The sequence below is a fragment of the Lycorma delicatula genome, chromosome 1 (genome assembly GCF_047948215.1).
Source record: "Lycorma delicatula isolate Av1 chromosome 1, ASM4794821v1, whole genome shotgun sequence".
NCBI classification, from domain to species: domain Eukaryota; kingdom Metazoa; phylum Arthropoda; class Insecta; order Hemiptera; family Fulgoridae; genus Lycorma; species Lycorma delicatula.
The window spans coordinates 7,408,890-7,431,643 of NC_134455.1; the positions used below are offsets into that span (position 1 = coordinate 7,408,890).

General features: G+C 32.1%; 2 protein-coding genes across 10 annotated transcripts in view; one reads left to right on the forward strand and one right to left on the reverse strand.

Moving 5' to 3' along the window:
* The window catches only part of LOC142318031 (sodium leak channel NALCN-like), a 198,344-nt gene that overhangs the window by 100,246 nt on the left and 75,344 nt on the right, over nt 1-22,754 (forward strand). For all 9 annotated transcript variants that reach the window (XR_012754783.1, XR_012754784.1, XR_012754785.1 and 6 more), the window contains exon 2: nt 17,932-18,056. The gene's annotated coding sequence lies outside the window, so the exon portion shown is untranslated. The remainder of the gene's footprint in view (nt 1-17,931; nt 18,057-22,754) is intronic.
* On the reverse strand, nt 10,325-11,554 carry LOC142320115 (uncharacterized). Its single transcript, XM_075358106.1, has one exon. It carries the CDS (start codon nt 11,552-11,554, stop codon nt 10,325-10,327), a length of 1,230 nt encoding a protein of 409 aa, XP_075214221.1.

Sequence of the window (22,754 nt, forward strand, 5' to 3'; positions counted from 1 at the left end):
AAAAATATTTAAGGATTTTTTTCCGGACTTAAAAGTTAAGCGCTATGATTATTTAATAGAAAAAATATATAATAAAAAAATTAAACACGGAGGACTTTATGTTTAACTTAACTTTGAAAGTTAAATCTTTGTAATAATTCTAGTTATTACAAAGTAAGTACTTGTTCTTTCTTAGTTCTCAGTACAGAAGTTTATTAATTAGTAAATTTATAAAATAAGGCTACTCTTAGCTTAATTTTCTGACATAAATTGATTTACGTTCGTAGTTATGCTGAAATTTTTTTTAACAAAGTAAAGAATTAATAATTCTTTTCCCCCTTTAAAAAATAATATTTTTCAATTATGAAATGTGATAACGGGCTCATGTATCGTCTCTCCCTTTTTTTTCTTTTTTCTTCCCTGTCATCATAGTTGTAGAGCTATGCTGCAAGAAGGAAAGTATCGTATTCAGTCTAAATATAGGGTACGGGGTTTTGCATTTCTCAACGTTTCATGACCCAGGGGCTCCCAAAAAAGAAAAAAATGTGGGTGGGTTAATGTTCGTACGTAAATGTGTTGGTGTGTTTGAAACTTAATAAGTTTTGACTGGATAAACCGATTTTGATGAAATTTTGTACATAGAGGCTCGTGTGTGTGGGGAAATTTATTAGTAAAATTTTAGGGTCCATATCTCCAGGTGATGGAGTAAAAGTTTCTTTAGGTTCATTTTTTCAAAATTTTGCAAATATAACTTTATATTAATTTCAGTACATACGTACATATATATCTTACCGTTAAAATGATCACCATAAATTTTTCCCCCTTTTTGAATATTCGAAAAAAGTTATATTTTTATTTATTTCATATTTTTCAAAGATATTTTTATGTCTTCCTAGGCATAATAGTAATGCACCGACCGGGTTGATCTAGTGATTAACTCGTCATCGCAAATCAGCCGATTTCGAAGGAGAATTACAATGTTGAAATCCTAGTAAAGCGATTACTTTTATACGGATTTGAATTCTAGATCGTGAATACCGGTGTTCATTGGTAGTTGGGTTTCAATTAATCACACTTCTCAGGAGCGGTCGACCTAAGACTATACTTCATTTACATTCATACATATCATCCTCTGAAATAATACCTTATGGTGGTTCCGAAGGCTAAAGAAAAAAATAAAAATAAAAAAACCATAATAGCAGTGCAAATGACCCGAAAATAATATTTTCGGAGTAATTATTGGGGTTGTGGGAGACGATCAAAGTTTAAAAATATCAATTTTGAATTTCTGAAAACTTTCTTTAGTCGATTTAAATTTTTAATTATAATACAGAGTTATCGTAAAAGAATGGTGCGTTTTCTGCCTCTGTCTGTCTGTGACTCACTCACTCTCTGCGCATCATTCTCTCTCTCTCTCTCTCTCTCTCTCTCTCTCTCTCTTAAATAGTAATATTAACCCACCGGGTTGGTCTAGTGGTTAACGCGTCTTCCCAAATCAACTGATTTGGAAGTCGAGAGTTACAGCGTTCAAGTCCTAGTAAAGCCAGTTATTTTTACACGGATTTGAATACTAGATCGTGGATACCGGTGTTCTTTGGCGGTTGGGTTTCAATTAACCACACGTCAGGAACAGTCGAACTGAGAAATGTACAAGACTACACTTCATTTACACTCATACATATCATCCTCATTCATCCTCTGAAGAATTATCTAAACGGTAGTTACCGGAGGCTATACAGGAAAAAGAAAGAAAAGTAATTAGTAATATTGAACAAATTAAGAGTAATTAAAAGGAAAAAATGGATTAGAAATTTGTAGAATCTGGTATTAAAAGAAAAAAATTTAAATAAAGAGGATTAATAACAAATGAGAAAATGAAAAGGTTTTAAAACGAAGTAGAAATGAGTTTATTGTTGGAATATAACACAAAGAAGAACTTGAAATTGAGGGATATATCTTGAGGCGACCAAAAAATTAGCTAATATGGTACTAAAACGGAAGTGAACAAAGTGAAAGGAAATAAATGAAGCATTTAACTAAGGATTTAGAATTTTCAAATGGTAATAAATAAATTCGGATGAAAAGGTTTGCAATAAAATATAAAAGATAGAAAGTATAAAATTAAACAAAAGAAATGAAAAACTAATTTCGGTCGTACAAAATTATTAACAGTAAACAAAAATTATTTATAATTAAATTAAAAATTCTGGCAAAGTATTGAATGACTTTCCAGTTATTAATAATAAAAATCAAAATATTAAGAGCTAAAAATTAGAATTAATCTTTTTTAGAGGTGTTGTTTTATATATATATAATTCCGCAATTCGAATTTAAAGAATTTATTCACAGGTAGATAAATAGAATCAAAAAGCAGAATTCAGTCCATAGACAAAAGATATTAGCATGACCGTTAACCATATTAGCATAACATTTTTAACCACTAGTCTTGTATTAACAACAATATATAAGACAAGTATAAAGTTCTTTCGATAAAAATACCTTCTCTATTCACAAATAAAACTACCCTAACAACTTATGAATGAAATTCAGTACATTATCTCTTTAACAGTAACGCGCAGAACCATTTCTTGTTTTCGAGTACCGGGATTATTTGTGACGTCACCTTAGTTGCATGCAACCTACACTCGAAATTCTCTCCTTCATTGAACTCCTCGCACATTACACATCTCGCAGACTGACATCGCAAATTATCCTCGCGGAACTGATTTTTAATTGGTCTTCCCCGGAATATTTATACTTCTATCTTCTTTACCTGTCGGACCGGAAACCAATTGAGAGAGAAAACAATCGACCGAACCGATTTTCATCTAAATCGACTTTATTTTTTCCGCTAATCCATCCTGCTATTTCGGCACATGGCAGCATAGAATTTGTCATTGAAAGAACGTTTTTCATAACAGTTGTCACGCCTACATTTCTCACCGAAGCTACTTCTTGCGCGTTAATAAGATATCGTAGATCCTGGAATAAGAAGGCCGCAGCAAAATTAACTAATTCAGAAGTAGTCGATTTTTTCCGTCTGTTCCGACGAGTTTGCCGGAAACAATCAAATAACTTTCACCCGGAACGGTATACACGTCCGGTTGATTTATAGGGATTTTAATCTCCTTTTCGGTTATTCGCTAAAGAATAATGATTGTGAAATTGATTGTATGTTAGGGACTCATCTGAACGCGCTATCTTATTAACTGTTAAATAATTCATCTCTATAGAAAAAGTTAAATTTTTTATTTCAATAACGTAATGGTGCTTTTAAGTTTCCCTTCGACGATTTCAAAACCTAAAGATTTTAATTTTTTAACGCTTTCTTCGGTCAATTTGTAACGTTTTTTAACATCAGTTTCATCATCACTTTCAAATACTAGCGGCATGTCTATCTAAAACAACAAAATAAAAATCCAAATTACAATATTCTATTCAGAAACTCCGATGGGTCCTTGATTCTTTCAAAACTAACATCTTGTTTACTCGTTCGCCGCGCAAATTTAATAAATTATCATTTTCATCGGTCAACGATATAACTAAATCGTAAATTGCTCTCACATCTACCGGCAGAAATTCAATATAAGGAGGATATTCTTCAATCATATCGCCCGGATCTACACTCAGCGGAAACTCATATAAAATGCGGTCTTGATTTTCATTTCTATAACTGCCCGAAATAATGTTACATTTCTCACGTACTACATTCACGGGAGCGATATTTATTATTTCATCCGAAAGATGCGTCGCATTCGCTTTGAGAACTCTCGACCCATAGCCCAACAGCCTGCCGATACTGCAATCTGTATCCGAAAAGTCTATCCATACGGTGCTTTTAATTTCACACCGTAACGTATTTGGGTTTGCTTGCAATATGATGGTTTTATTAATTTTATTCATTTTATTCTGTATATAGTTACTGATATCTTCAATTTCATAACTACCTGTTGGTATTGTTATGTATTGCTTTTTTGTCAACACATAATTATTATTTTCATCTTTTATGACAACCTTTTCCAAAGCGAAACAAAATTTATTATTTTTGTTTTCCTCGACGTGTGTTGGCGGTCATCTACCATTTGAGACCCAATTCGTATGGGCCTTTTGAAAGGTCGATCGGTGGAAAAAATGATTTTTTAATCATCGAACTGTTACCATCAATCGATAATAGACACGACATATCTATTTAGAAAAAATAAAAAACAAAAAAACGTATAATTTATTCGGATAAAAATTCTAAACATAATCGACCGCAAATCACATCATCGTCGGTTTGATATCTATTGTAATTGTACGTTACGTTGGAGTTTCTGAAATAATTCATCAGTTCTGGAGGCGGATGCGCATCGCCTATGCTATCAAAATAATTTACATTTTTATCGATTTTTCGGAAACAAACCCAATGCGTACCGCGGCCGTTTGAAGTGTCTAAATTCACTATCGAGCATTCATTTTTCCAAATCTTTTTCGGTAAAGCGTCCAACATAAAAACACCGCGGAAGTGTGGAATTTTCAATTGTTTACGTATTCAATCATTTCGTGATCGTACAAAGCGCGATTTGGTATTGAATCGATTATTATTTTTTTTTTTTTCTTAGCCGTACCGCCGCCTTTCTTCAATCTCAATCGACCGCCAAATTTGGATTTAAGTTTCATCGCGTTAGTTACTGCGTAGGCGGCCGCTCTTTCAGTCAAACTGCTATCTGGTGCGACCACACGTTTCCAAGCCCGTTCGGCAAGCGCTTTATCGGCTTGAGATCTTGTTTTATTATCTGAATATTTCGAATATGCTATATCGTGCAGTTTACACGCCTCATCTAATTTATTTACGCCTCTATCGCCACGCTTCAACCTCTTATCCAAATTCGTGCCCGGACCGCAATAATTGTAACCTGGTATATGAGCTTCAAACGGTAATAAATCTACAGCCTTATTGATTACTGACCCGATTATACCGCGTCCGCCTTTTTTCTTGGAAATATTTTTCTCCTTCACCTTCATATCTCTCTATATAAAAAAAATTATTTTTTCATTCAAATAAATTATTCATCATGACGAACCAAATTTATTTTTATGCCATCATTATTGTTTTTGTTAATCGCTTCCAACATTTCCTTAATGGCCGTCTCTATCGCATCATCTATATATCTATCAACTTTTGTTTTAAGCTTGATGTTTTCATCATTTATAAATCGTAAAGTATCGTTAGCAAGCCTTTCCATTTCATCTTCTATGTATTTTCTAATAACCTCATCATATGCATTTAATCTTTCTAAACCTATAAACTTTTCATACAGATGGATTGTGTATTCATCAAACATAGTTTTGCTTCGACGCAGATTCAACGCGTCCGCATCATCGACAGGATCGGACACATTACACAACCTATGATTTTTTTATATCGTAATTTCCATCGGTTGTGATGGGGAAACCCGACGAAATTTGTTTGGCATGTTTCAAATTCACCGCATCCGAATCACCGATAGGATCGGACACGTTGAACAATCTATGGTGATTTATATCATAATTTCCATCACTAGTCGACGAAAAACCTTCCCCAGGAGGCCCTCGTTTTCTCGCTGTTCGACGTCCATTACGACCTAATCTTAATCGTGACATTTATATATTTGCAAAAATTAAAATTAAAAACAAATAATCTATTCTTCAAATTCAACTTGTTTCAATTCTTTAATTATGGATATCAGTTCGTTAGAAACGCCCTTGTTTCCAGCGTCATATTCGCCTACAAGAGTATGCAATCTAGCTACCAGATCGTTTGGATCGTGCCAATATAAATAGACCGGATTATAATTGAGTTGCGCGTGCAACAGCCCGGTGCCGCTGAACGATGACGATGGTGTCTTATATGGTGAAATTGATTTGACGGGTCTTTTTGAAGGGAACAGTTTTCTGATGACTTCGTTGTATTTGAAAGATTTATTCGTTTTTACTGCGCCGGCGTCCGTCAAGTGAGCACCGGTACGCTTCAACATTTCACCATAAGTTTGCATATCTGCCGTGTGAACTTTTCTCAGATCTGGATTTTTAAACAACAACAGCTCGAGAACGCCCGGTGTGGCCGAATATATCATCTCTCCCAAATGCATTTTATCACTGACAAATTCAATTTTAATATCGCCCAATGTAGCCGTATCTGTATTTTTATCGTATTTCACACCGTTTACATGATCTAGAGATACTTTTGGACCGGTCTTCAACATTTGTATGTATGGTTTTATAGCTTCTGAATAATCTTCACCTGTAATTGTTTCTTGCGTCTCAGAAATTTGTGTAGATGGAGTGTCTGGCAAAATATGTATATATTTAACAAGCTCTTCGTCACCTTCATACGCAGTTTGAGTTTGTTCACATGGTAGAGTTGTTTGTTGAGATAACATTGTAGAAGAAGCTACATCTTCTTCATCATCTGAAAGTTCTAAATCTTGTTCCAATAAACTCTGTTCACATCTCTCTTCATGTCTGTCTAAATTACTCATCAGTCTATCGCCCAATTCGCGTCCTACTCTATCTATATCAATTTCTCCATCGGTCAGAGGTACAGGAGACGGTTTTGGTTTATCTATTTTTTCTCTAATTTCTTGGATCGGTTCGATTATCGGTTTGAAACGTTTAGCGAATAAAGCTTCCTCTTCGGCTAAACCCAACATGAAAGCCGCACGTTTACGTTTAAAATCTTTATACAATCTATCAATTTCCATCATTTGTTTCTCCTTCTTATACATTGTTCTATATATAAAAAAATTAAAAACTGAAACAAATAATCTATTCGCGTTCAATACAGCATCGCTGCGTTCAACGCTGCGTTTGACGGTGCGTTCAATATAGCATCTCTGCGTTCAACGGTGCGTTCAATCGATGATGATAAATTTATCCATACCGTTCCGATAGCGACCCTTATTTTTATCGCTTTCTTTATCGATAACTAGAAAACCATACCGATTCGCGTTCCAAACATGTTCGCATAAAGATTTAAAGTCGTTAAAGGACATGTCGACTTTTACGAGTTCATCGTAAATGTGTTGTAAATTTAAACCGTCTTGTCTGAACAGAATTAGAAAATTGCAATTGTCCCGCACGAGTTGTTTTGATATTTTCGAATACGTTTGCGCCAGATAGAAGCAATCAATTTTATTGTGGCGACCTGTCGAAAAATAATCACCGATATTGTTTTGCTTTTGTTTGATTACATCGTCGAATACCATTATCGAATGTGGTTGAATCGCTTCCGGTTGTGGAACCTGATCGTTTTCACTGTATTCATAGTAACCCAATTCTGGATTCAACATTATCAGGTTTGATAACATTCTATATAGCGGTTGATGGAGAGATTTAGAGAAAATGTACAAGTTCTGAAAGCGTACTCCGTTTTCTTGGAACTAAAAGATTGAAAACCATATTTGTTTTACCGCAATTCGATGGGCCGCATACAATACATCTGATAGTGTTTGGCAAGAGGAAACCGTGCTTACTTCGTTTTTTCAATCCGTATCCTTTCATTACGTTCATGATGGGAAATTTTGTTTTCTGTTGCACTTCCTTCATATCTCTCCCTTGTAAAAATATTTATGAATTTTTAACAAACTATTAGTTTGTTACACTCACATCAATTTCGGTGACTTATGATAAAATTATTGTGAAATTTGTTATCTTATGTCAAACTCATACGGATTTTTATGCGAAATGGAGGCATCTTTATATATATACAACATCATTTCATTTGTCATGAAATATTGAAAATCATATCCAAAACATCAGTAAAATCAAAATTACCAAAACAATAAATTCCAACATTATAATCGAATCTATATTATGAAAAAAAATGTTTTCCACGTAACAATATATTCAGACAACATCATTCAAATCTATCCATGAATTGTAAGATTTATCAAAACCTAACCATTTTACATAGGCTTTTTTGCCTTTTCGTTTGAGAATTTTCTCAATTTGATATATGTCTTTGCGTTTTGTTTTTTGCAATTCGTGTTGATAAAAACGACCTTTTAGAATTTCATTTCTGGAATCGATCAGTTCATAGGTTACAGGTCGAGATTCCGAGTGAACAGTGTGTATTTTGAATATTTCATTCGTCCAATCGGGCAAATAACCCTTGTCGAACATCTTTTTATGTTTGCTTATACAAACCGGATCGTCGACTTGAAATTTAATATTACAATATTGGGTTTCCTATCGTATTTTTTATTTAAATTTGCGAGAACTTGCTGTTCTTTTTTTTGATTTACATCTTTCGGTTTAAATTTTGTAGCCGAATGCACCGTATTATTGTTATTCATCGACGAGATTTTGTAACATACTAATCCATTTATTGTTCCCGTGTTCTGTAAATTTGGTAAACATTTTCGTCTTTAGCATCCTGTTAAAACGTTCAACTATGGCGGCTTTTTTATCTGAATATGCAGAATAGTGATTTATGTTGTACAGTTTCAAAAGGGCTTTAACTTGCAGATTATAAAATTCTTTTCCTTGACCTGTTTGAAGATGTTTCATCTTGTGATTTGCGAATATCGGATGCAAAGCGACTGCGACTTCTATACCCGTCTTCTTCTTTAACGGTATAGCGTATGCAAACTTACTAAAACAATCGATAACCGTCAAAAAGTACTTGTAGCCGTTGTTTTGTCGTGAATAAGGTATCATTTCGACTATGTCTGATTGGACTAACTCATTCAGGCCTTTTAATTCTGTTTCTCTGGTTGGATAATTGCGTCTGGCAGGCTTGTGGAGTTCTTTAGCTAAAATTGCTTTAATTGTCATTTTGATCTAAAATAGAGAAATTAACAACATAGTAAAGTAATGTATTTGTTTATTACAAGTATTTAAAATGTATCGATAATTAGGTTAATCACCGAAAATATCGTTTTCTTTAATCTAATCATAAGAATCATTTCTATAACTATAAATAAAACGGTAATTTTTATCGCTAATAAAATATTGTTTTTAAATATTGTACTCTTTAATATAGGTCTATAAAAATGTGCGATATTTTAGAAAAATTGTAGTTTGAATTATTCCAATAATGTTAAAAATATTAGTGAAATGATTGTCGATAAGCATTATAGAATTGAAAAAGTGGAATTTATAACCACGAAAAACGGTGAGTCGCTTATCGCATCGATTGATGGATTTGGAAAAGTATTTTTACCGCAAAGATTTAGTATTCTTACCCGATCTGATTTGAATGAAATTAATAATTCTAAACAAATTAGTATCGTATATAAGGGCTTAAAGAAGATGAAGAACGGTCATGGTTTTCACGATGTTGAATTTAAAAACGGTATTGATGTTACATATTAAATCATGTATATTTTAGATATGCATTCGTTTTGTATAAAATGTAAATTAAGAACTCTCTCGCGTAATTGTGTTGCGGTAGAAAAAAATAAAATACGTTCTACTTGTCGTATTTGTAACGAAACTAAGCTAACATATGTTAAAAAAAATTAATTAATTAGAGAAATTAATAATATTAATAGAATGGATGCGGACTAATTTTTTTTCTTTTTTATCATATATTCACCGATTTCTTTATGTCCATACGGAAGTGTATCTATAAGGTTTTCCAACACGAATCTTTTATCATCATATGGTGAGAGAGCTTTTTTACTCTGATCTATCGAGTATATTTCATGATTAAAACTACGTAATGATTTCGAAGTGGAATGTGAAATGTTTCTATTGAATAAACAATCTTTATAAATTTCATGATTTAAAACTTTCATATTCTTTTTTTCAAACTTTTTTAATTCCCTTGGCTGTCTTTTTTTCTTCTAAACCACATTGATGATATCCCCAAAGTAAAGAATACATTTTAGCTCTCAACCAGACAAATTCGTAGATCGGATCCCCTTTCATTTCATCTTTTAAACGACCAATGTCGTATTTACTCGTTGCGTAAACATTTTCATCTTGTTCATTCAAACGTTTATCATCCCAAGAATGATCAAAATGTTCCTCTTTAGTTGGTGTAATTGAATATAATAACGAATCTGTATCTGTCATTAGCAGTTTTATGTTTTCATATCCGTATCTGGGTAAAAAGTGATTGTAATGATAATCATACATGATTAGTTTTGCCAAATTCGTTAAACCTACATATATGGGTTTGTTTAAGTATATAAGTATATATATATATTTTTTCAACAGTGAAATTCCAACTACATCATTTCCATAAGGATAATAATGTTTTACTCTTCGACTGGCGTTTGTTTTTTTAAATTTTGATTTGTCGTTAATCAAAATCATATCGATTCGCTTTCTTACATTTTCAATAGTTTTACCGTATACACTGTTGATCAATAGCTTGTCAACTTTTTTCAGTCGGATCTTTTATGTCGCACCACGCATCGAAATTTTTCTCAACATAATCTTTCAACCGTGGAGATTGATTGAAATTAACGGCTCTGTGTATTTTTGTCAGCACCATACCCTGTTGACAATACAGTTTTAACGTTCTGTAATGTAAAACGTATTTGTGTTTATCTTCCAAAGTACACAATAATTTTTTACACGCCACTCGTTTTTCATCGTAGAGGAACGGAGAAATCATACCGTTGGGATTGGATTTTTTCTCTGGTGCGAGCGGATAATCTCTGTGTGTTTCATGAAAATGTTTGGGATATGCTAAATCGACTTCTAAAATATAACCGGTTTCCGCATCGTCTTTTATATCTTCCACATTGAACAAATATTCAAGTTCGTTTTCATCACACCATCTGAAACCGTTTACAGGCAGCGGTTCCTTCATACAGCGGCCGTAAAGAGATCGTACATCGTAATATTTAATGTATTTCTTCGGTTTATTTTCATCATAATAATCATGTTGATTCGGATCGTTTGCCACAGCATAACGGTTGGGAATCATCGACACTCCACCGCGAATGCCTTTTTCAAAAAACAAATACATATCCGGATCTCTAACGAGTTCTAACTGCACTTTCGTTTCCTTAAGCGCTGCAAACCACGATAAATGTGGAGCGGATATATAATGACACGGATCCAAATTGTTTATTTCAATCATTTTATTACGAAAACTCTCGAATACATCAGACAACAGCATGACGTCTAATTTCATACAGAGATCGTGATATTCACCGAGCGACTTAATTTTAAATCGATTCCAAACGTTTTGTGCATGCATGTAATCCGTTTCGGATATGTGTTCTCGCCGTAAATCATCATAAAACGCATCGATAGGTGGTAATTCTGTTTCATCGAAAACAGATGCCGATTTCATATAAGTATAAGGATAAACACCTTTTCTTGGAATTAACAAGTTCAACATAGCAACTCTAGCTTTATTGTTTTCATCACAATTACTTTGTATATCGTTTCGAAATTGAGAGTATGTTGTTTTAAACATCATTATTTGTTTACGAGTAAATAAACTGTGCACCAGCTCATCTAAGCTGTAAGACAGAAATTGATACGAATCAATAAATCGATATGATATTTTGTTCTTGAGCGTTATAGATATAAGTTTTTCACTATTGTTTGCGAGACAAGAAATTTCAAATTTATCTTTCAATGCATCCATCGCCAATACGATGTGATGTGAATCGTATCCGCGTAAATTATGAAATACAACCGGAATAAATGTTACACGTTTACAATTTAAATTGCAACTTTAATGTGCAGGACCGATAAATTTACCGCTTGTGTGAGAATGATGTCTTACACGACTCCCATCCACCTTATCTCCGCATATAACACATTTAGTATCTTTTTCAAACCTTTCTTGATCTTTTTCACTTATAGTATACTCTTTATTAGTTGATAATTCCTTTTGGAAATATTCATATTTACCACATAAATCACCGAGAAACTTTTCAACTACCTTATCATCATCTGTAGCAGCTCTGTATAATTTTGATTCTACAACACAATCGTTTTCGTCTATTATAACATAACAATAGCCAGAAGGTTTATAAATATGTGTTTTTGTTGTATTGCTAGTGCTTGGTTCGGATTTTGGAATGATAAACGATTCAAAATCTGCATATATTACAAAAGGTACACGTAATGTTGAGGAATAATCTCTAAACGATACTATATTACCACGTCTACGTTTCTCTCCAACACCGATCCATTCGTTTGGCATTCTGATTCTCTGAACCTTTCCTTGTTTACAGTCTTCAATATGTATTGCAAGTCTTTTTTTAGCTTCAGTTTCACTAGTCCAAGATTTAAAACAATACGGGCAATATTCACATTTTTTATGACTTTTATTATTACCACTCAACAACCGTTATGTTCGTTTGTCATATTTATTAAAGTATAATGAGAGATATTTAATTTAACATCAGTTAATAACAACAACCAAACCATGATTTTTCGATTATTATTCACACGTTTTACATATACATTATTAGAATTAAATGACTCTCTATCATCATCGTGTTCGATATCATAACACAAAATGTTAACACCAATGTCTGGGTTTTGAGCTTCAAATTTATCAATGTCTTTAACGCAAACAGGATAGGATAGTCTATTCCTTTCATGTTTAAATGGTTTTCAAATTTTCTATAGAACGAAACACGATAATGACGTTTACTGTTAGGAAATAGACGTGCTAGAATAGACCATAAGAAAGATTTTTGATCATCATTCTGTACATTTATTACAGCGTGTTTCTTAAATAAAGCTTTCGGTAATGGAAAATATGTACTGTTACCACCGTAAAGCGGATCGAATTCTGATACTGAAAGCTCCAATCTTAATATTTTATTCATAACCCAACCGCTTCCCATCTGAATAAACCTTTCAAAAGATTCGTTAATTTTTTCATAAGCTTCTAAATACTGTTCATTCAAATCGCTTGGATTTTCGCGTACGTTTAAGGCGAATCGAGTGCTGCTGTGAAAGTTAACTTCACAAAAATCACATTTATCAGCTACGCATCTCTGTAACTCAACAACAACGACGATATAATATTTAATATTGTTTCCTTTGTATTTTTCAGCTTGTAAACTTATAGCGTTAAATACCCTATCTTTCGTATCCATTAAAAATTCATAAATATCTACAAGATTTTTATCGCTAACATTCCACGATTGTTTTATTAGAAATCCATCTAATGCTTGTTTTATATCTGGAATTTCAATATAAATCATCAATTCAGAAACAGCTATTTTATTATTCAATTTATCTCGCATATTAAAATATTGTTCAAATATACTTTCAAAGGCCGTATCAATAGACGATTCATTTTCCGCGAAAAGTTTTATTTTTTCCAATTTGAATGATTTATAAAGAGTTTTTCCATAAGAAGTGAATAAACGTTTATTAAATTCACAAATTAATTGTATAGTAAATGTATTAGGAGTGTATTTCTTATGTAAACGTTCAATATCATCTTTTATATTATCTATAAATGTAATTAAATCGTACTTGTCAGACGGATTTTTATAACAAAATACTATTTTATTGGGGTCAGATAGGTTAGAATCGTTTGATAAATTAACTCGTTCGAATTTAATGTTCTCTTATTATAATATAAATAATTTTAATAATCATATCTTATTGATGTTAGCATTCACTGTATGTATATATACCCATACAAAAGACTGGGGATTCCCCTGGATCTAGCGTTCACATTGAAAATTGCGCTGATAGATAATTTTATTTAAATACTAAACAAAATAAATTTATCAAAATTAATTAATGGTGATATGAATTAAAATTGCAAACTCTACCGACGGTTTAGTTGTCGGCTCTCTCCGGGCTGGCTTGCCTAAAAAAATATAAATATATTTGTTCTTCAGGCTATAGGGATGGCCGGACCTTTCGACGATCACCCACGGTCAACAGCTGCCGCAGGGACGCTGTTTGTCTGTCTAGTTGATTCAGCCTTATAGTATAGGGAAGAGAAAAAGCCAATCTATATGTGCAGCTATACGAAATAAGCGGTATATGTTATTGATGTTAGCATTCACTCTATGTATATATAGACATACAAAAGATTGGGAATTCCCCTGGATCTAAAGTTCACATTGAAAATTGCGTTGATAGATAGAATTGTATCACTACTTTAACATGAAAATTGTATAAGTCAAACACAGTTGGTATAAATCGTTCTTTAATTCTTTAATGTATAGCGAAAACAACCCTGGGGTTCTGCGCCACTTGTCTGGCCAACCAGTCCTGAGAATTGGAGCACAACCTCAGGTTTATATACTACTCCTTATTGGCTTTCTGCCCGCTGGCTGAAAGATATTAATATTACCTTTAATAACTGTATCATAGGTGCTGAATGTCTAATAGAAAAACGCAAACATATTGCAACATCATTTGTCTCTACTATTGAATTTGAATACACAAAATGATTTTCATCACTACATACTATAAATCACACTTTTAGTTTTTGTTTCAGATTTATTCATAATGCCAAATCAAGACAGTCAGAATGAATTTCTGGTCCTTTAACTACTCAGGAACTAAACCACGCTCTTACCTTTTTTATTCAACAATCACAACACATGCATTTTAATGACAAATTAAATCTTAAAAACAATCAAACTCTATCTAAACAAAGCAAACTTATATCACTTGATTCATTTCTGAATAATTCTGTGGGGCAGACTGCAACACTCTCTGTTACATTACAAACTGAAACATCCTATGTTTTACATCCTAATGCTAACATCACAAAACTAATCATTAACACTGAACACTTGCGACTCTTGCACGCTGGTGTTCATTCTTTAATGAACTAATGCTGTCATTCTTTAATATCATACATTATGTATAATACTAGTCAGCTCGGGGCTTGCATAATTCACTCAACCGTCTACACCTGGACCCCTGTGGTCAGGCAAACCCCAGAGCTGATTCAGGGCCACAGAGCATGCCATTACCGTCTTGCAAGGAAATCCTGACCCCTGAGTTTCCACAGGACTCGCTTCACATACTGTTTCAGTCCAGTCAGAGGGCTCTTCCCCCTGGACCCCCCGTAATATTCATTATCCTCATGGTTGTGAGAATAATACTGAAAAATAACGATTAAAGTATTCAAGCTGTATAGAAACCTGAAAAAGAAACTAAATTACAAAAGACAAGATAATAATAGTAACTAAAGCACACACATTATTGACGATGAAAAATTTGTAACTTATTTCGTTGCTGGTGATAGAAATATAAAAATGAAATAAAAGAATTAATCTTTTTTTAATGTAATGAATAACTTTAATTCACAACTTCATTCCCAATGGTGCTAGGGTCTCAGTCTGTGAGTTAAAACCTTTCCTGGGATAACATGAATACATCATGCAAATTTCAAAGCAGTTAGTTGGTTCTCACATGATGCGAGAACAAACAAACTAACTTTCGGCTTTATATATAAGATATTATTTACATAATACATCTTCTATGATTTATATAATATATTATTATTTGAGGCATATCCAGAAAGTAAATACTATTTCCTTCTACCACCTTACAACACTGTGATCATAGCTGTGAGCATGCATGCCATATTCTCTGATTCGTCGGCTTTCGATAGATGCCATTACAAACATTTATTTATAGTTGATTAAACTTTGTATAAAATGTTCGAGTCAGTCAGTAATCCCACTGATTGTAAAATTAGGGCAGTTATCCAATTTTTAAACATAACAAATATCAAACAGCAGATTAGTAAAGTTAATGGTGAGAAAGCTATGACTGATGGAATGGTTAGAAAGTGGGTGTGACAGTTCAGTAAAGGATGCAGTAATGTGTAGGACAAGGAAAGGTGTGAGTGCCCTTCATCCTGAATGAATTGGTTATGTGATTGGATGAAAAAGTTTAATAAAATGTATGGTTTACAATTTCTTTGTTATGTATTGAGTTCCCTGAAATTTCACAAATCGTTTTATTTGAAATTGTAACACAAAACGTAGGCTACTACGAACTCTGCTCTTGTTGAGTGCCGAAAATGTTGATGATGGCTCACAAAATCAAGCAGTTAGACTGTGTTCATTCTTTTCTTACCCAATACGAAAGTAAAGTGATGATTTTTTTTGAGCCAAATTGGTGCTGAGTGACTACCATTTGTTTTTCCATCTCAGCAGTCTCTTATTGGTCAGTGGCTGTGAAAATGCCAATGTAAAAAATGCTGTAGGACATTGGTTGTCTTCCCTGTTAGTGCTGTTCTTTGAGGAAGGAATGAAAAAACTGATTGCAAGATATGAAAAGTGCCTTAATATGATGGAAATTATGTGAAAAAGTAGTTAAGATATGCTCTTCCATGTAATAATAAAGCTGTTCTACTGAAAGTTATGTTACTTTTTAACAGCAAAATAGTACTTACTTTCTGGATATTCCTCTTATTTGTTATATGCTGTTACTTATGAGAGTTTTATAACTTTCTAAAGTAGTCAAATTTAATTGTAATCGTTAAATTCAACACATACAAAGTGCACTAGGAAAGTTTTGCAGTATAATTTTAGTTTTTATTATTTTTCAGTGTAATTTCCACCACATGCTACACACTTCTCCATTCTTCAAAGAAACTCTGCCATGTTTTGTCAGAGATCTGGGCACATTCATCATCCCAAGCCTTTAGGATGTAATCATCGCTTGTAAATTGTCTCCTTTTCAGTCTGTTTTTCACCTGGTGGAACAGTGTGAAGTCAGATGGAGTGAAGTCAGGTCTGTAGGAGGGTGCTCTAATAATTTTATTCCAGTGCTGGCCAAATACTCAGAATAAAATTTGGAGCAGTATGCTGGAGCATTATTATGGTGAAGAATCCATGTGACCATCCTTGAATTTTGGTGCAACTTCTTGGGAGCTTTAACAACTTTAGGCAGGATCTTCGATATACCACTTCCCTGTAACTCTCTTCTGAGTTTCCAACAGAACTCCCTTTAAAACTCCTTTCACACTAAAAAATACAGCTTTCATTCTTTTCTTCACTGATGGATTTTCAAACAGCCACGGGGATCTCCTCATCTTCATACACCTACAGGTTGTTCTGAGCCTTGGTCAGGGGTATCATAATAGTATAGGCAAGTTTAGTTACCTGTTACAGCACTGTTCACGTACAAGATTTCCCATTTTCAAACTTGGGGTAGCTTTTCTAACTTGAAGGTGATGCAGCAGAATAGAACAAACTGCTGGTGCATTAATGCCCAAGGACACCTCTTGGTGGTAGGTCATATGATTGTCTCAAGCAATTTTCATGCTGCAGCAATAGTTGACCTGACCTTGATGCATCCTGAAGGATGAAATATCCTCTTTCAAACTCCCACTACCAATATTTAGGGAAATATTGTTGTATAATGAGGACAATACTCCAAGCATAGGAGTCATTTTCTCTAAACACTTGCAAACGTTATATTTAAAAATTGCCCAGTATTCAGATTTTGACTGTGGCAACTTCACAGTCTCTTTTCACTAAAACAGCAAAAAAGCAATTGACACAGAGATTAGAACAACTATAGTGCAGTTTGGGACCTGTCTAAACATATGCTAACTTTCAACCACCTGTGATTATCAGCTCCATCATATTGCAAAATTTTCCTAGTGCCTTTTATATTATCAATTTTACAACTTCAATATATTTCTGATTGTTTAATTTTTGTTTATAATTGTAAATTATTAATCATAATTGTAATTATGAATTAATAACTGCAATAATAGCATCTAAAAATGGTATTTTTCTTTCATATTTTTAAATCCAGTTACAGTGTACCAGTTCAAGTAGTGAGACATGTTCCTTTCTCTTCCAGAAAACAAAATATGTGTATTTATATAAGTAGTGTTACTTAAAAATAAGTTCTGTTTAAGAACATATATCAGTTTTATTTGGCAACTAAATCAATCTTTAGATAAATACAAGAAAATATATTTGCAACTAAATGATTAATATTAATAGCTTAGGTTTGTAAAATTTGTTTTGTTATATTGAAACTGTATCTGCTTCTTTTTAGACATCTGCTACCAGTTCATTGAAAATTCAAGTACCTTTTGCAGTTTTAAGTGATGTTATTGAATTCATTTAAACTGATGTAGTATCTAAACTTCATACATCTGATGATCTTGAACATATCTACAGGTAATTTTTACATACAATTCTTTTATCAGCGTATTTTTTATTATTAATTGAAAGTGTGTATTTCCCTCTTCTTTAGAATGAATTTTACTTTTTTTATTAAAATGTGTGTCACATAATACTGATGATACAATTAGTTAGTTTTCTTCAACATAGTCTTGTCTATCATTAAAAGTATAATTATTGTAAGGGAGAGTATAAATTTTTTTGAAAGAAATCTTTATTCAAGTTTTCATTTGTTTCCAGTGTTGTTCCCAAGTTTTATGAACTTAATCTTGTAAAATTGCCTTTCTTAACTATTATTAGTTTAACTAAAACCATTAATTATGAAAAAATAGGTAATTAAAACTCAATATAATATTATCTCCTTAATTCAGTGATAAAAGCCTCTTGGCTTTGATGTAATAATATTCCACCATTACTTTTGCAAACCGTTGTTATGTGCAAATTTTCTAGGTTAGTAGTTTTTGATGCTGTCCCTCCCTCATTGTGTTATTGGTTTTTAATAACTACATATTCTGGGTCTGGCAGTCTGTGGGTATAATAGTCTACAGGTCTGCTTATTGCATAAACAAGGATGCAGTTACTTGTAGTCTTGAAATCAGGAAGTCTACACTATATATCAGAAGAATTTTTTGTTTTATGAATCAGTCAATCAATTCAGTAGTGCGAGTAAAGTTTAGAACAGTCTTGTGATTGATGAGATAAATTTTATTTATACAAGAATTAGAATATATTTTCTCTTCAATATATAATCTATAATAACTCAAAAGTGGTAATGCATTAATCTTACTTAAAATAATTCTATTCATATGAATAATCAACAACATTGTGTAGTACACTACACTAAGTAACTATGAAAAATGTCTTATCTGCCGTAGTATATACCTGAAAAAGAAAATAAAACAACCAATTTAAGAATTCAAACAACTTACAATAACAATAATTCTAACATAAACAGTTCCATTCCATATGAAAAATTAGAGGATTATAAGCTGCTAAACCCTTAGAAATACAGTAGTATAAAAATTCATGTGTCTTTCACATAAGTAACTAGATAAGAAAAACAAAAACAAATAATTATGCCCTGTAAATTTATATGGAAAAATAAACACAGAATAACAAATAATATTATTAAAAAATGAACTAAAAATAATAAAAGACCAAAAAATATCATTGTTGAAAACAAGATAAAAAGAGTTATGTACTACATGCAAAGGATACAAAACACTCTCTACTTGAAGGGTTCCATAACAAACATTTTCACAATATTTAGAGAGATCAGATCGTTATTAAGGCCTCACAGTCAATAAAACCACATGCGAGTGTAAACAACTGCAGTACTTCTTAATCCTCATATTAAATAGCTTAATTTTAAATAAGTGTAATTGCAGCAGGTGTTGCATTATAGAATTTAGGTTCTAAAAATAAAAATGATATTTGGAAAAATGAAGTGGTAGGTGTTGGGTTCTAAATAAGATTGCAGATCTGGTCCAAACTGTTACATTATCGACTACAGTCTTGAAGTTACCATTCATGGTAAAACATTTGGTAAGGACTTTTAAAAAAAAATACACATATTTTGTAGGAGATTTTTTAATTTAATATAAAAGTGATGTATGTATATGTATGTATAATATAAAATACGCATATGTATAATATAAACATAAGTCCAGAAGGGTTTCTTGCCATTATATAAACAGATTACTAATATTGAATCACAAGAGGTTTGATATGAAACTGGTAAATTCTGCACTGACCAAAAATCCCATAATTCAACCTGAATGTGCAAATACTAAGTAGATATTTCTTAGCAGTTAATCAGGACAAAGTTGCAAATCCCTGGTGCTAGTGCCAATTATATGATTCCATTACATTAATATGTTACTTCGGTTATGTATTTGGGTAATTTCATTTGGGGGTAGGGGACTTTCTGATTTATTTGTAAATTTAGAATTAGTATTCCGTAAATTCACTTCGTTAACCCTTTCCAAGCTAGAATTATACTTAAGTATATTTTTCTAAGAGCCAGCTTTTTTATTCAAACTTTTGAAAAAGTAATATTTTTTTAATGTAAATTGGATTAAAATGTCATTAATGTTGGTTACAAGCAATATTAGGTAAAACCTATAAAAGAGAAATAATGTAATCTCAAAGTTACTATGTATTTTAAATCTTAGTAACCGCTAAAAAATTTTGAAAGGTTGAAAAAAAAATTATACAACACACAATACTCATGCTACATGTAATAATTACTTAAAGTTGTAATTGTAAATTCTAAAATTGACACTCGTAATAATCAGTGATGGAAAATTTGAAAATGATGAATGTTTTTCATCATTTAATTCTTTATAACAGTATATTTAAAGCTCGGATTGGGTATGGTAGAAGGAAAGTAAGTGCATCTTTTCCATTTTACATCGCATTGATTTATTTATACAAATTATGATTCATTGAAATAAATTATAATATTACTTTATTGTTCTGTGTATTAGGTTATTTTAAAGCCACACGTGTGTGCGCATGCACAAACAGATACACTCATATGTATATATATTTAAACCTAACAAAATTTTTGGCATAAATCATAAAAATCTGGCATAAATGTAATAATTTTCTTTTAAATTTAATTATTTATTTTTTTTTTACTAAAACCACATATATATTTTAATTATCGTCCTATTATACATTTGTCGTAGGAATTTTCTACATGTTTTGCCTCATCAATGTATCATCATCAGAGCCTGAGCTAGAGTTCAGGCCAGGAAACTTGGCAATTTGCTTGCATGCTTCTTGTAAATATATACTTTAGTATCTAATATTGCGGTGTGATGTTATGTGTTTTTTTGTATGTAAGACTGACGAAATGTAATTGTGGATATTTTCATTCCATGATAATGTTGGCACATAATTGTGGAAAAAATGTAGGAAATTCCTATGACAAATATATGGTAAGATGATAATTAACATTATATATGTGTTTTTAGTAAAAAATAAATAATATGTGTGCACCGTACGATAAAGAATGCATATAAAAAAGTTATTTATTTACTTAAACATTTATATCATAATAATTTATCTTGTTTAATAATATTGAAATTTCTCTTCAGTAGACTGGATGATGAAGCAGATATAAAAATATCTTCCTCATATAAATCACTAATACACCTTGTCACATGATTTGCATTCAGCATGTTAAGATTAACTTAGATTGCATTTTAACATAACATAAAACATATTATTTAAAATCACTATTAATAATTGTTTATATTGGCTGTAATAAAGGATTCATTAACAATGTTTTATGTATGCAAGTCAAATAAGAAGAGATTATCACAAATTGATGGATTCCGAAAACTACACAAACTGATTATGGAAGAAGTGTATTCCCAACTTGCCACCTTAGTCGGTCATTGTAGTAGATGATGCATCATATCACAATGTTCTGCTATATAAGTAGCCAAATTCTAACTCTAAAAAGTGATGTGATAAAATGGTTAGCCAAACAATGAATTAACTGTTCTCCTGCTATGATGAAGATTGAATTATATGATATCATAAAATTACACAAAGAAAATCAAAAGAAATTTCTAATAGATGACATTTTCAAAAATTATGGTCACACAGTTCTATGGTTGCCACCTTTTCACCCTGACTTAAATGCCATTGAAATGATTTGGAGTTAAGTGAAAGGGCAAGTAGCTGAAAGAAATACAACTTTTAACATGTTGGATGTTCTTAAGCTAGCTGAAGAGGAATTTCATAAAGTGTCTGAAGCTAAGTGAAGCAATGTCTGCGAGCATGTTGTCAACATTGAAAAAAAAAATACATTGAAAGTGAATATATATATGATGTGCACATCGACAATTTTGTGATAAACGTGAATTCAGAATCGGACATGAGAGCTCTTTAGAATGTACCAATGACAGTGACTTCAGAATTTGCGAGCTATACCTGCAAAGAAAATATGTATTAAGAAAATAAACTGAGTAGAAAAAATAATTATTTAAAGTACTTTAAAATAATATTATTAATTGGGATACTAAAGTAGTTTTAATTAAATAGCATCGTGTGTATTTTTGGTTATAAATATCATCTATATTAACTAAAATTGTAGATTTTATTTTAACTATAATTACTTATCTAGGTGCAAGTTGAAAAGTAGACAGGTTATATCCTTATCTTATTCCTATTTAAATCAGACTTCATCTTTATTCATCTTCTGTTCTTGTGGCTGCCACTTGATTCGTATACAGATAGTAGATATCCCTTACGCATTTATATTTAAGTCTGAATTTCCTATTCCGTACATTTAAGTCTGAAACCTTACATTCTGTTCTACATTATCAGATTCCTTCTCTACAAAAACCATGAAGTTACCTTCTTAGATAGGTCTGAGACTTTCCCTGAAACCAAAATGGTCATTATCTGTATGCTATTTACCACATTTCTTATCATTTGTAAAATATCTTATAGAGTATCTTACATGTATGAGATGCTACACCTCATGTGCAATAGTTTTGCTCTTGCTTTTTTGGTATCTCTTAAGGACTGTGAGTATTTCTCCCAATCTCTTAATTCTTGCATACTAACCTGTATAATCTATTCAGTTTTGCTTATCCTAAAAAACATAACTCTGATGGTATAGTATCTATCACTACTGCTTGATTTTTGGGTATCTTTAAATCATTTCATATAAAT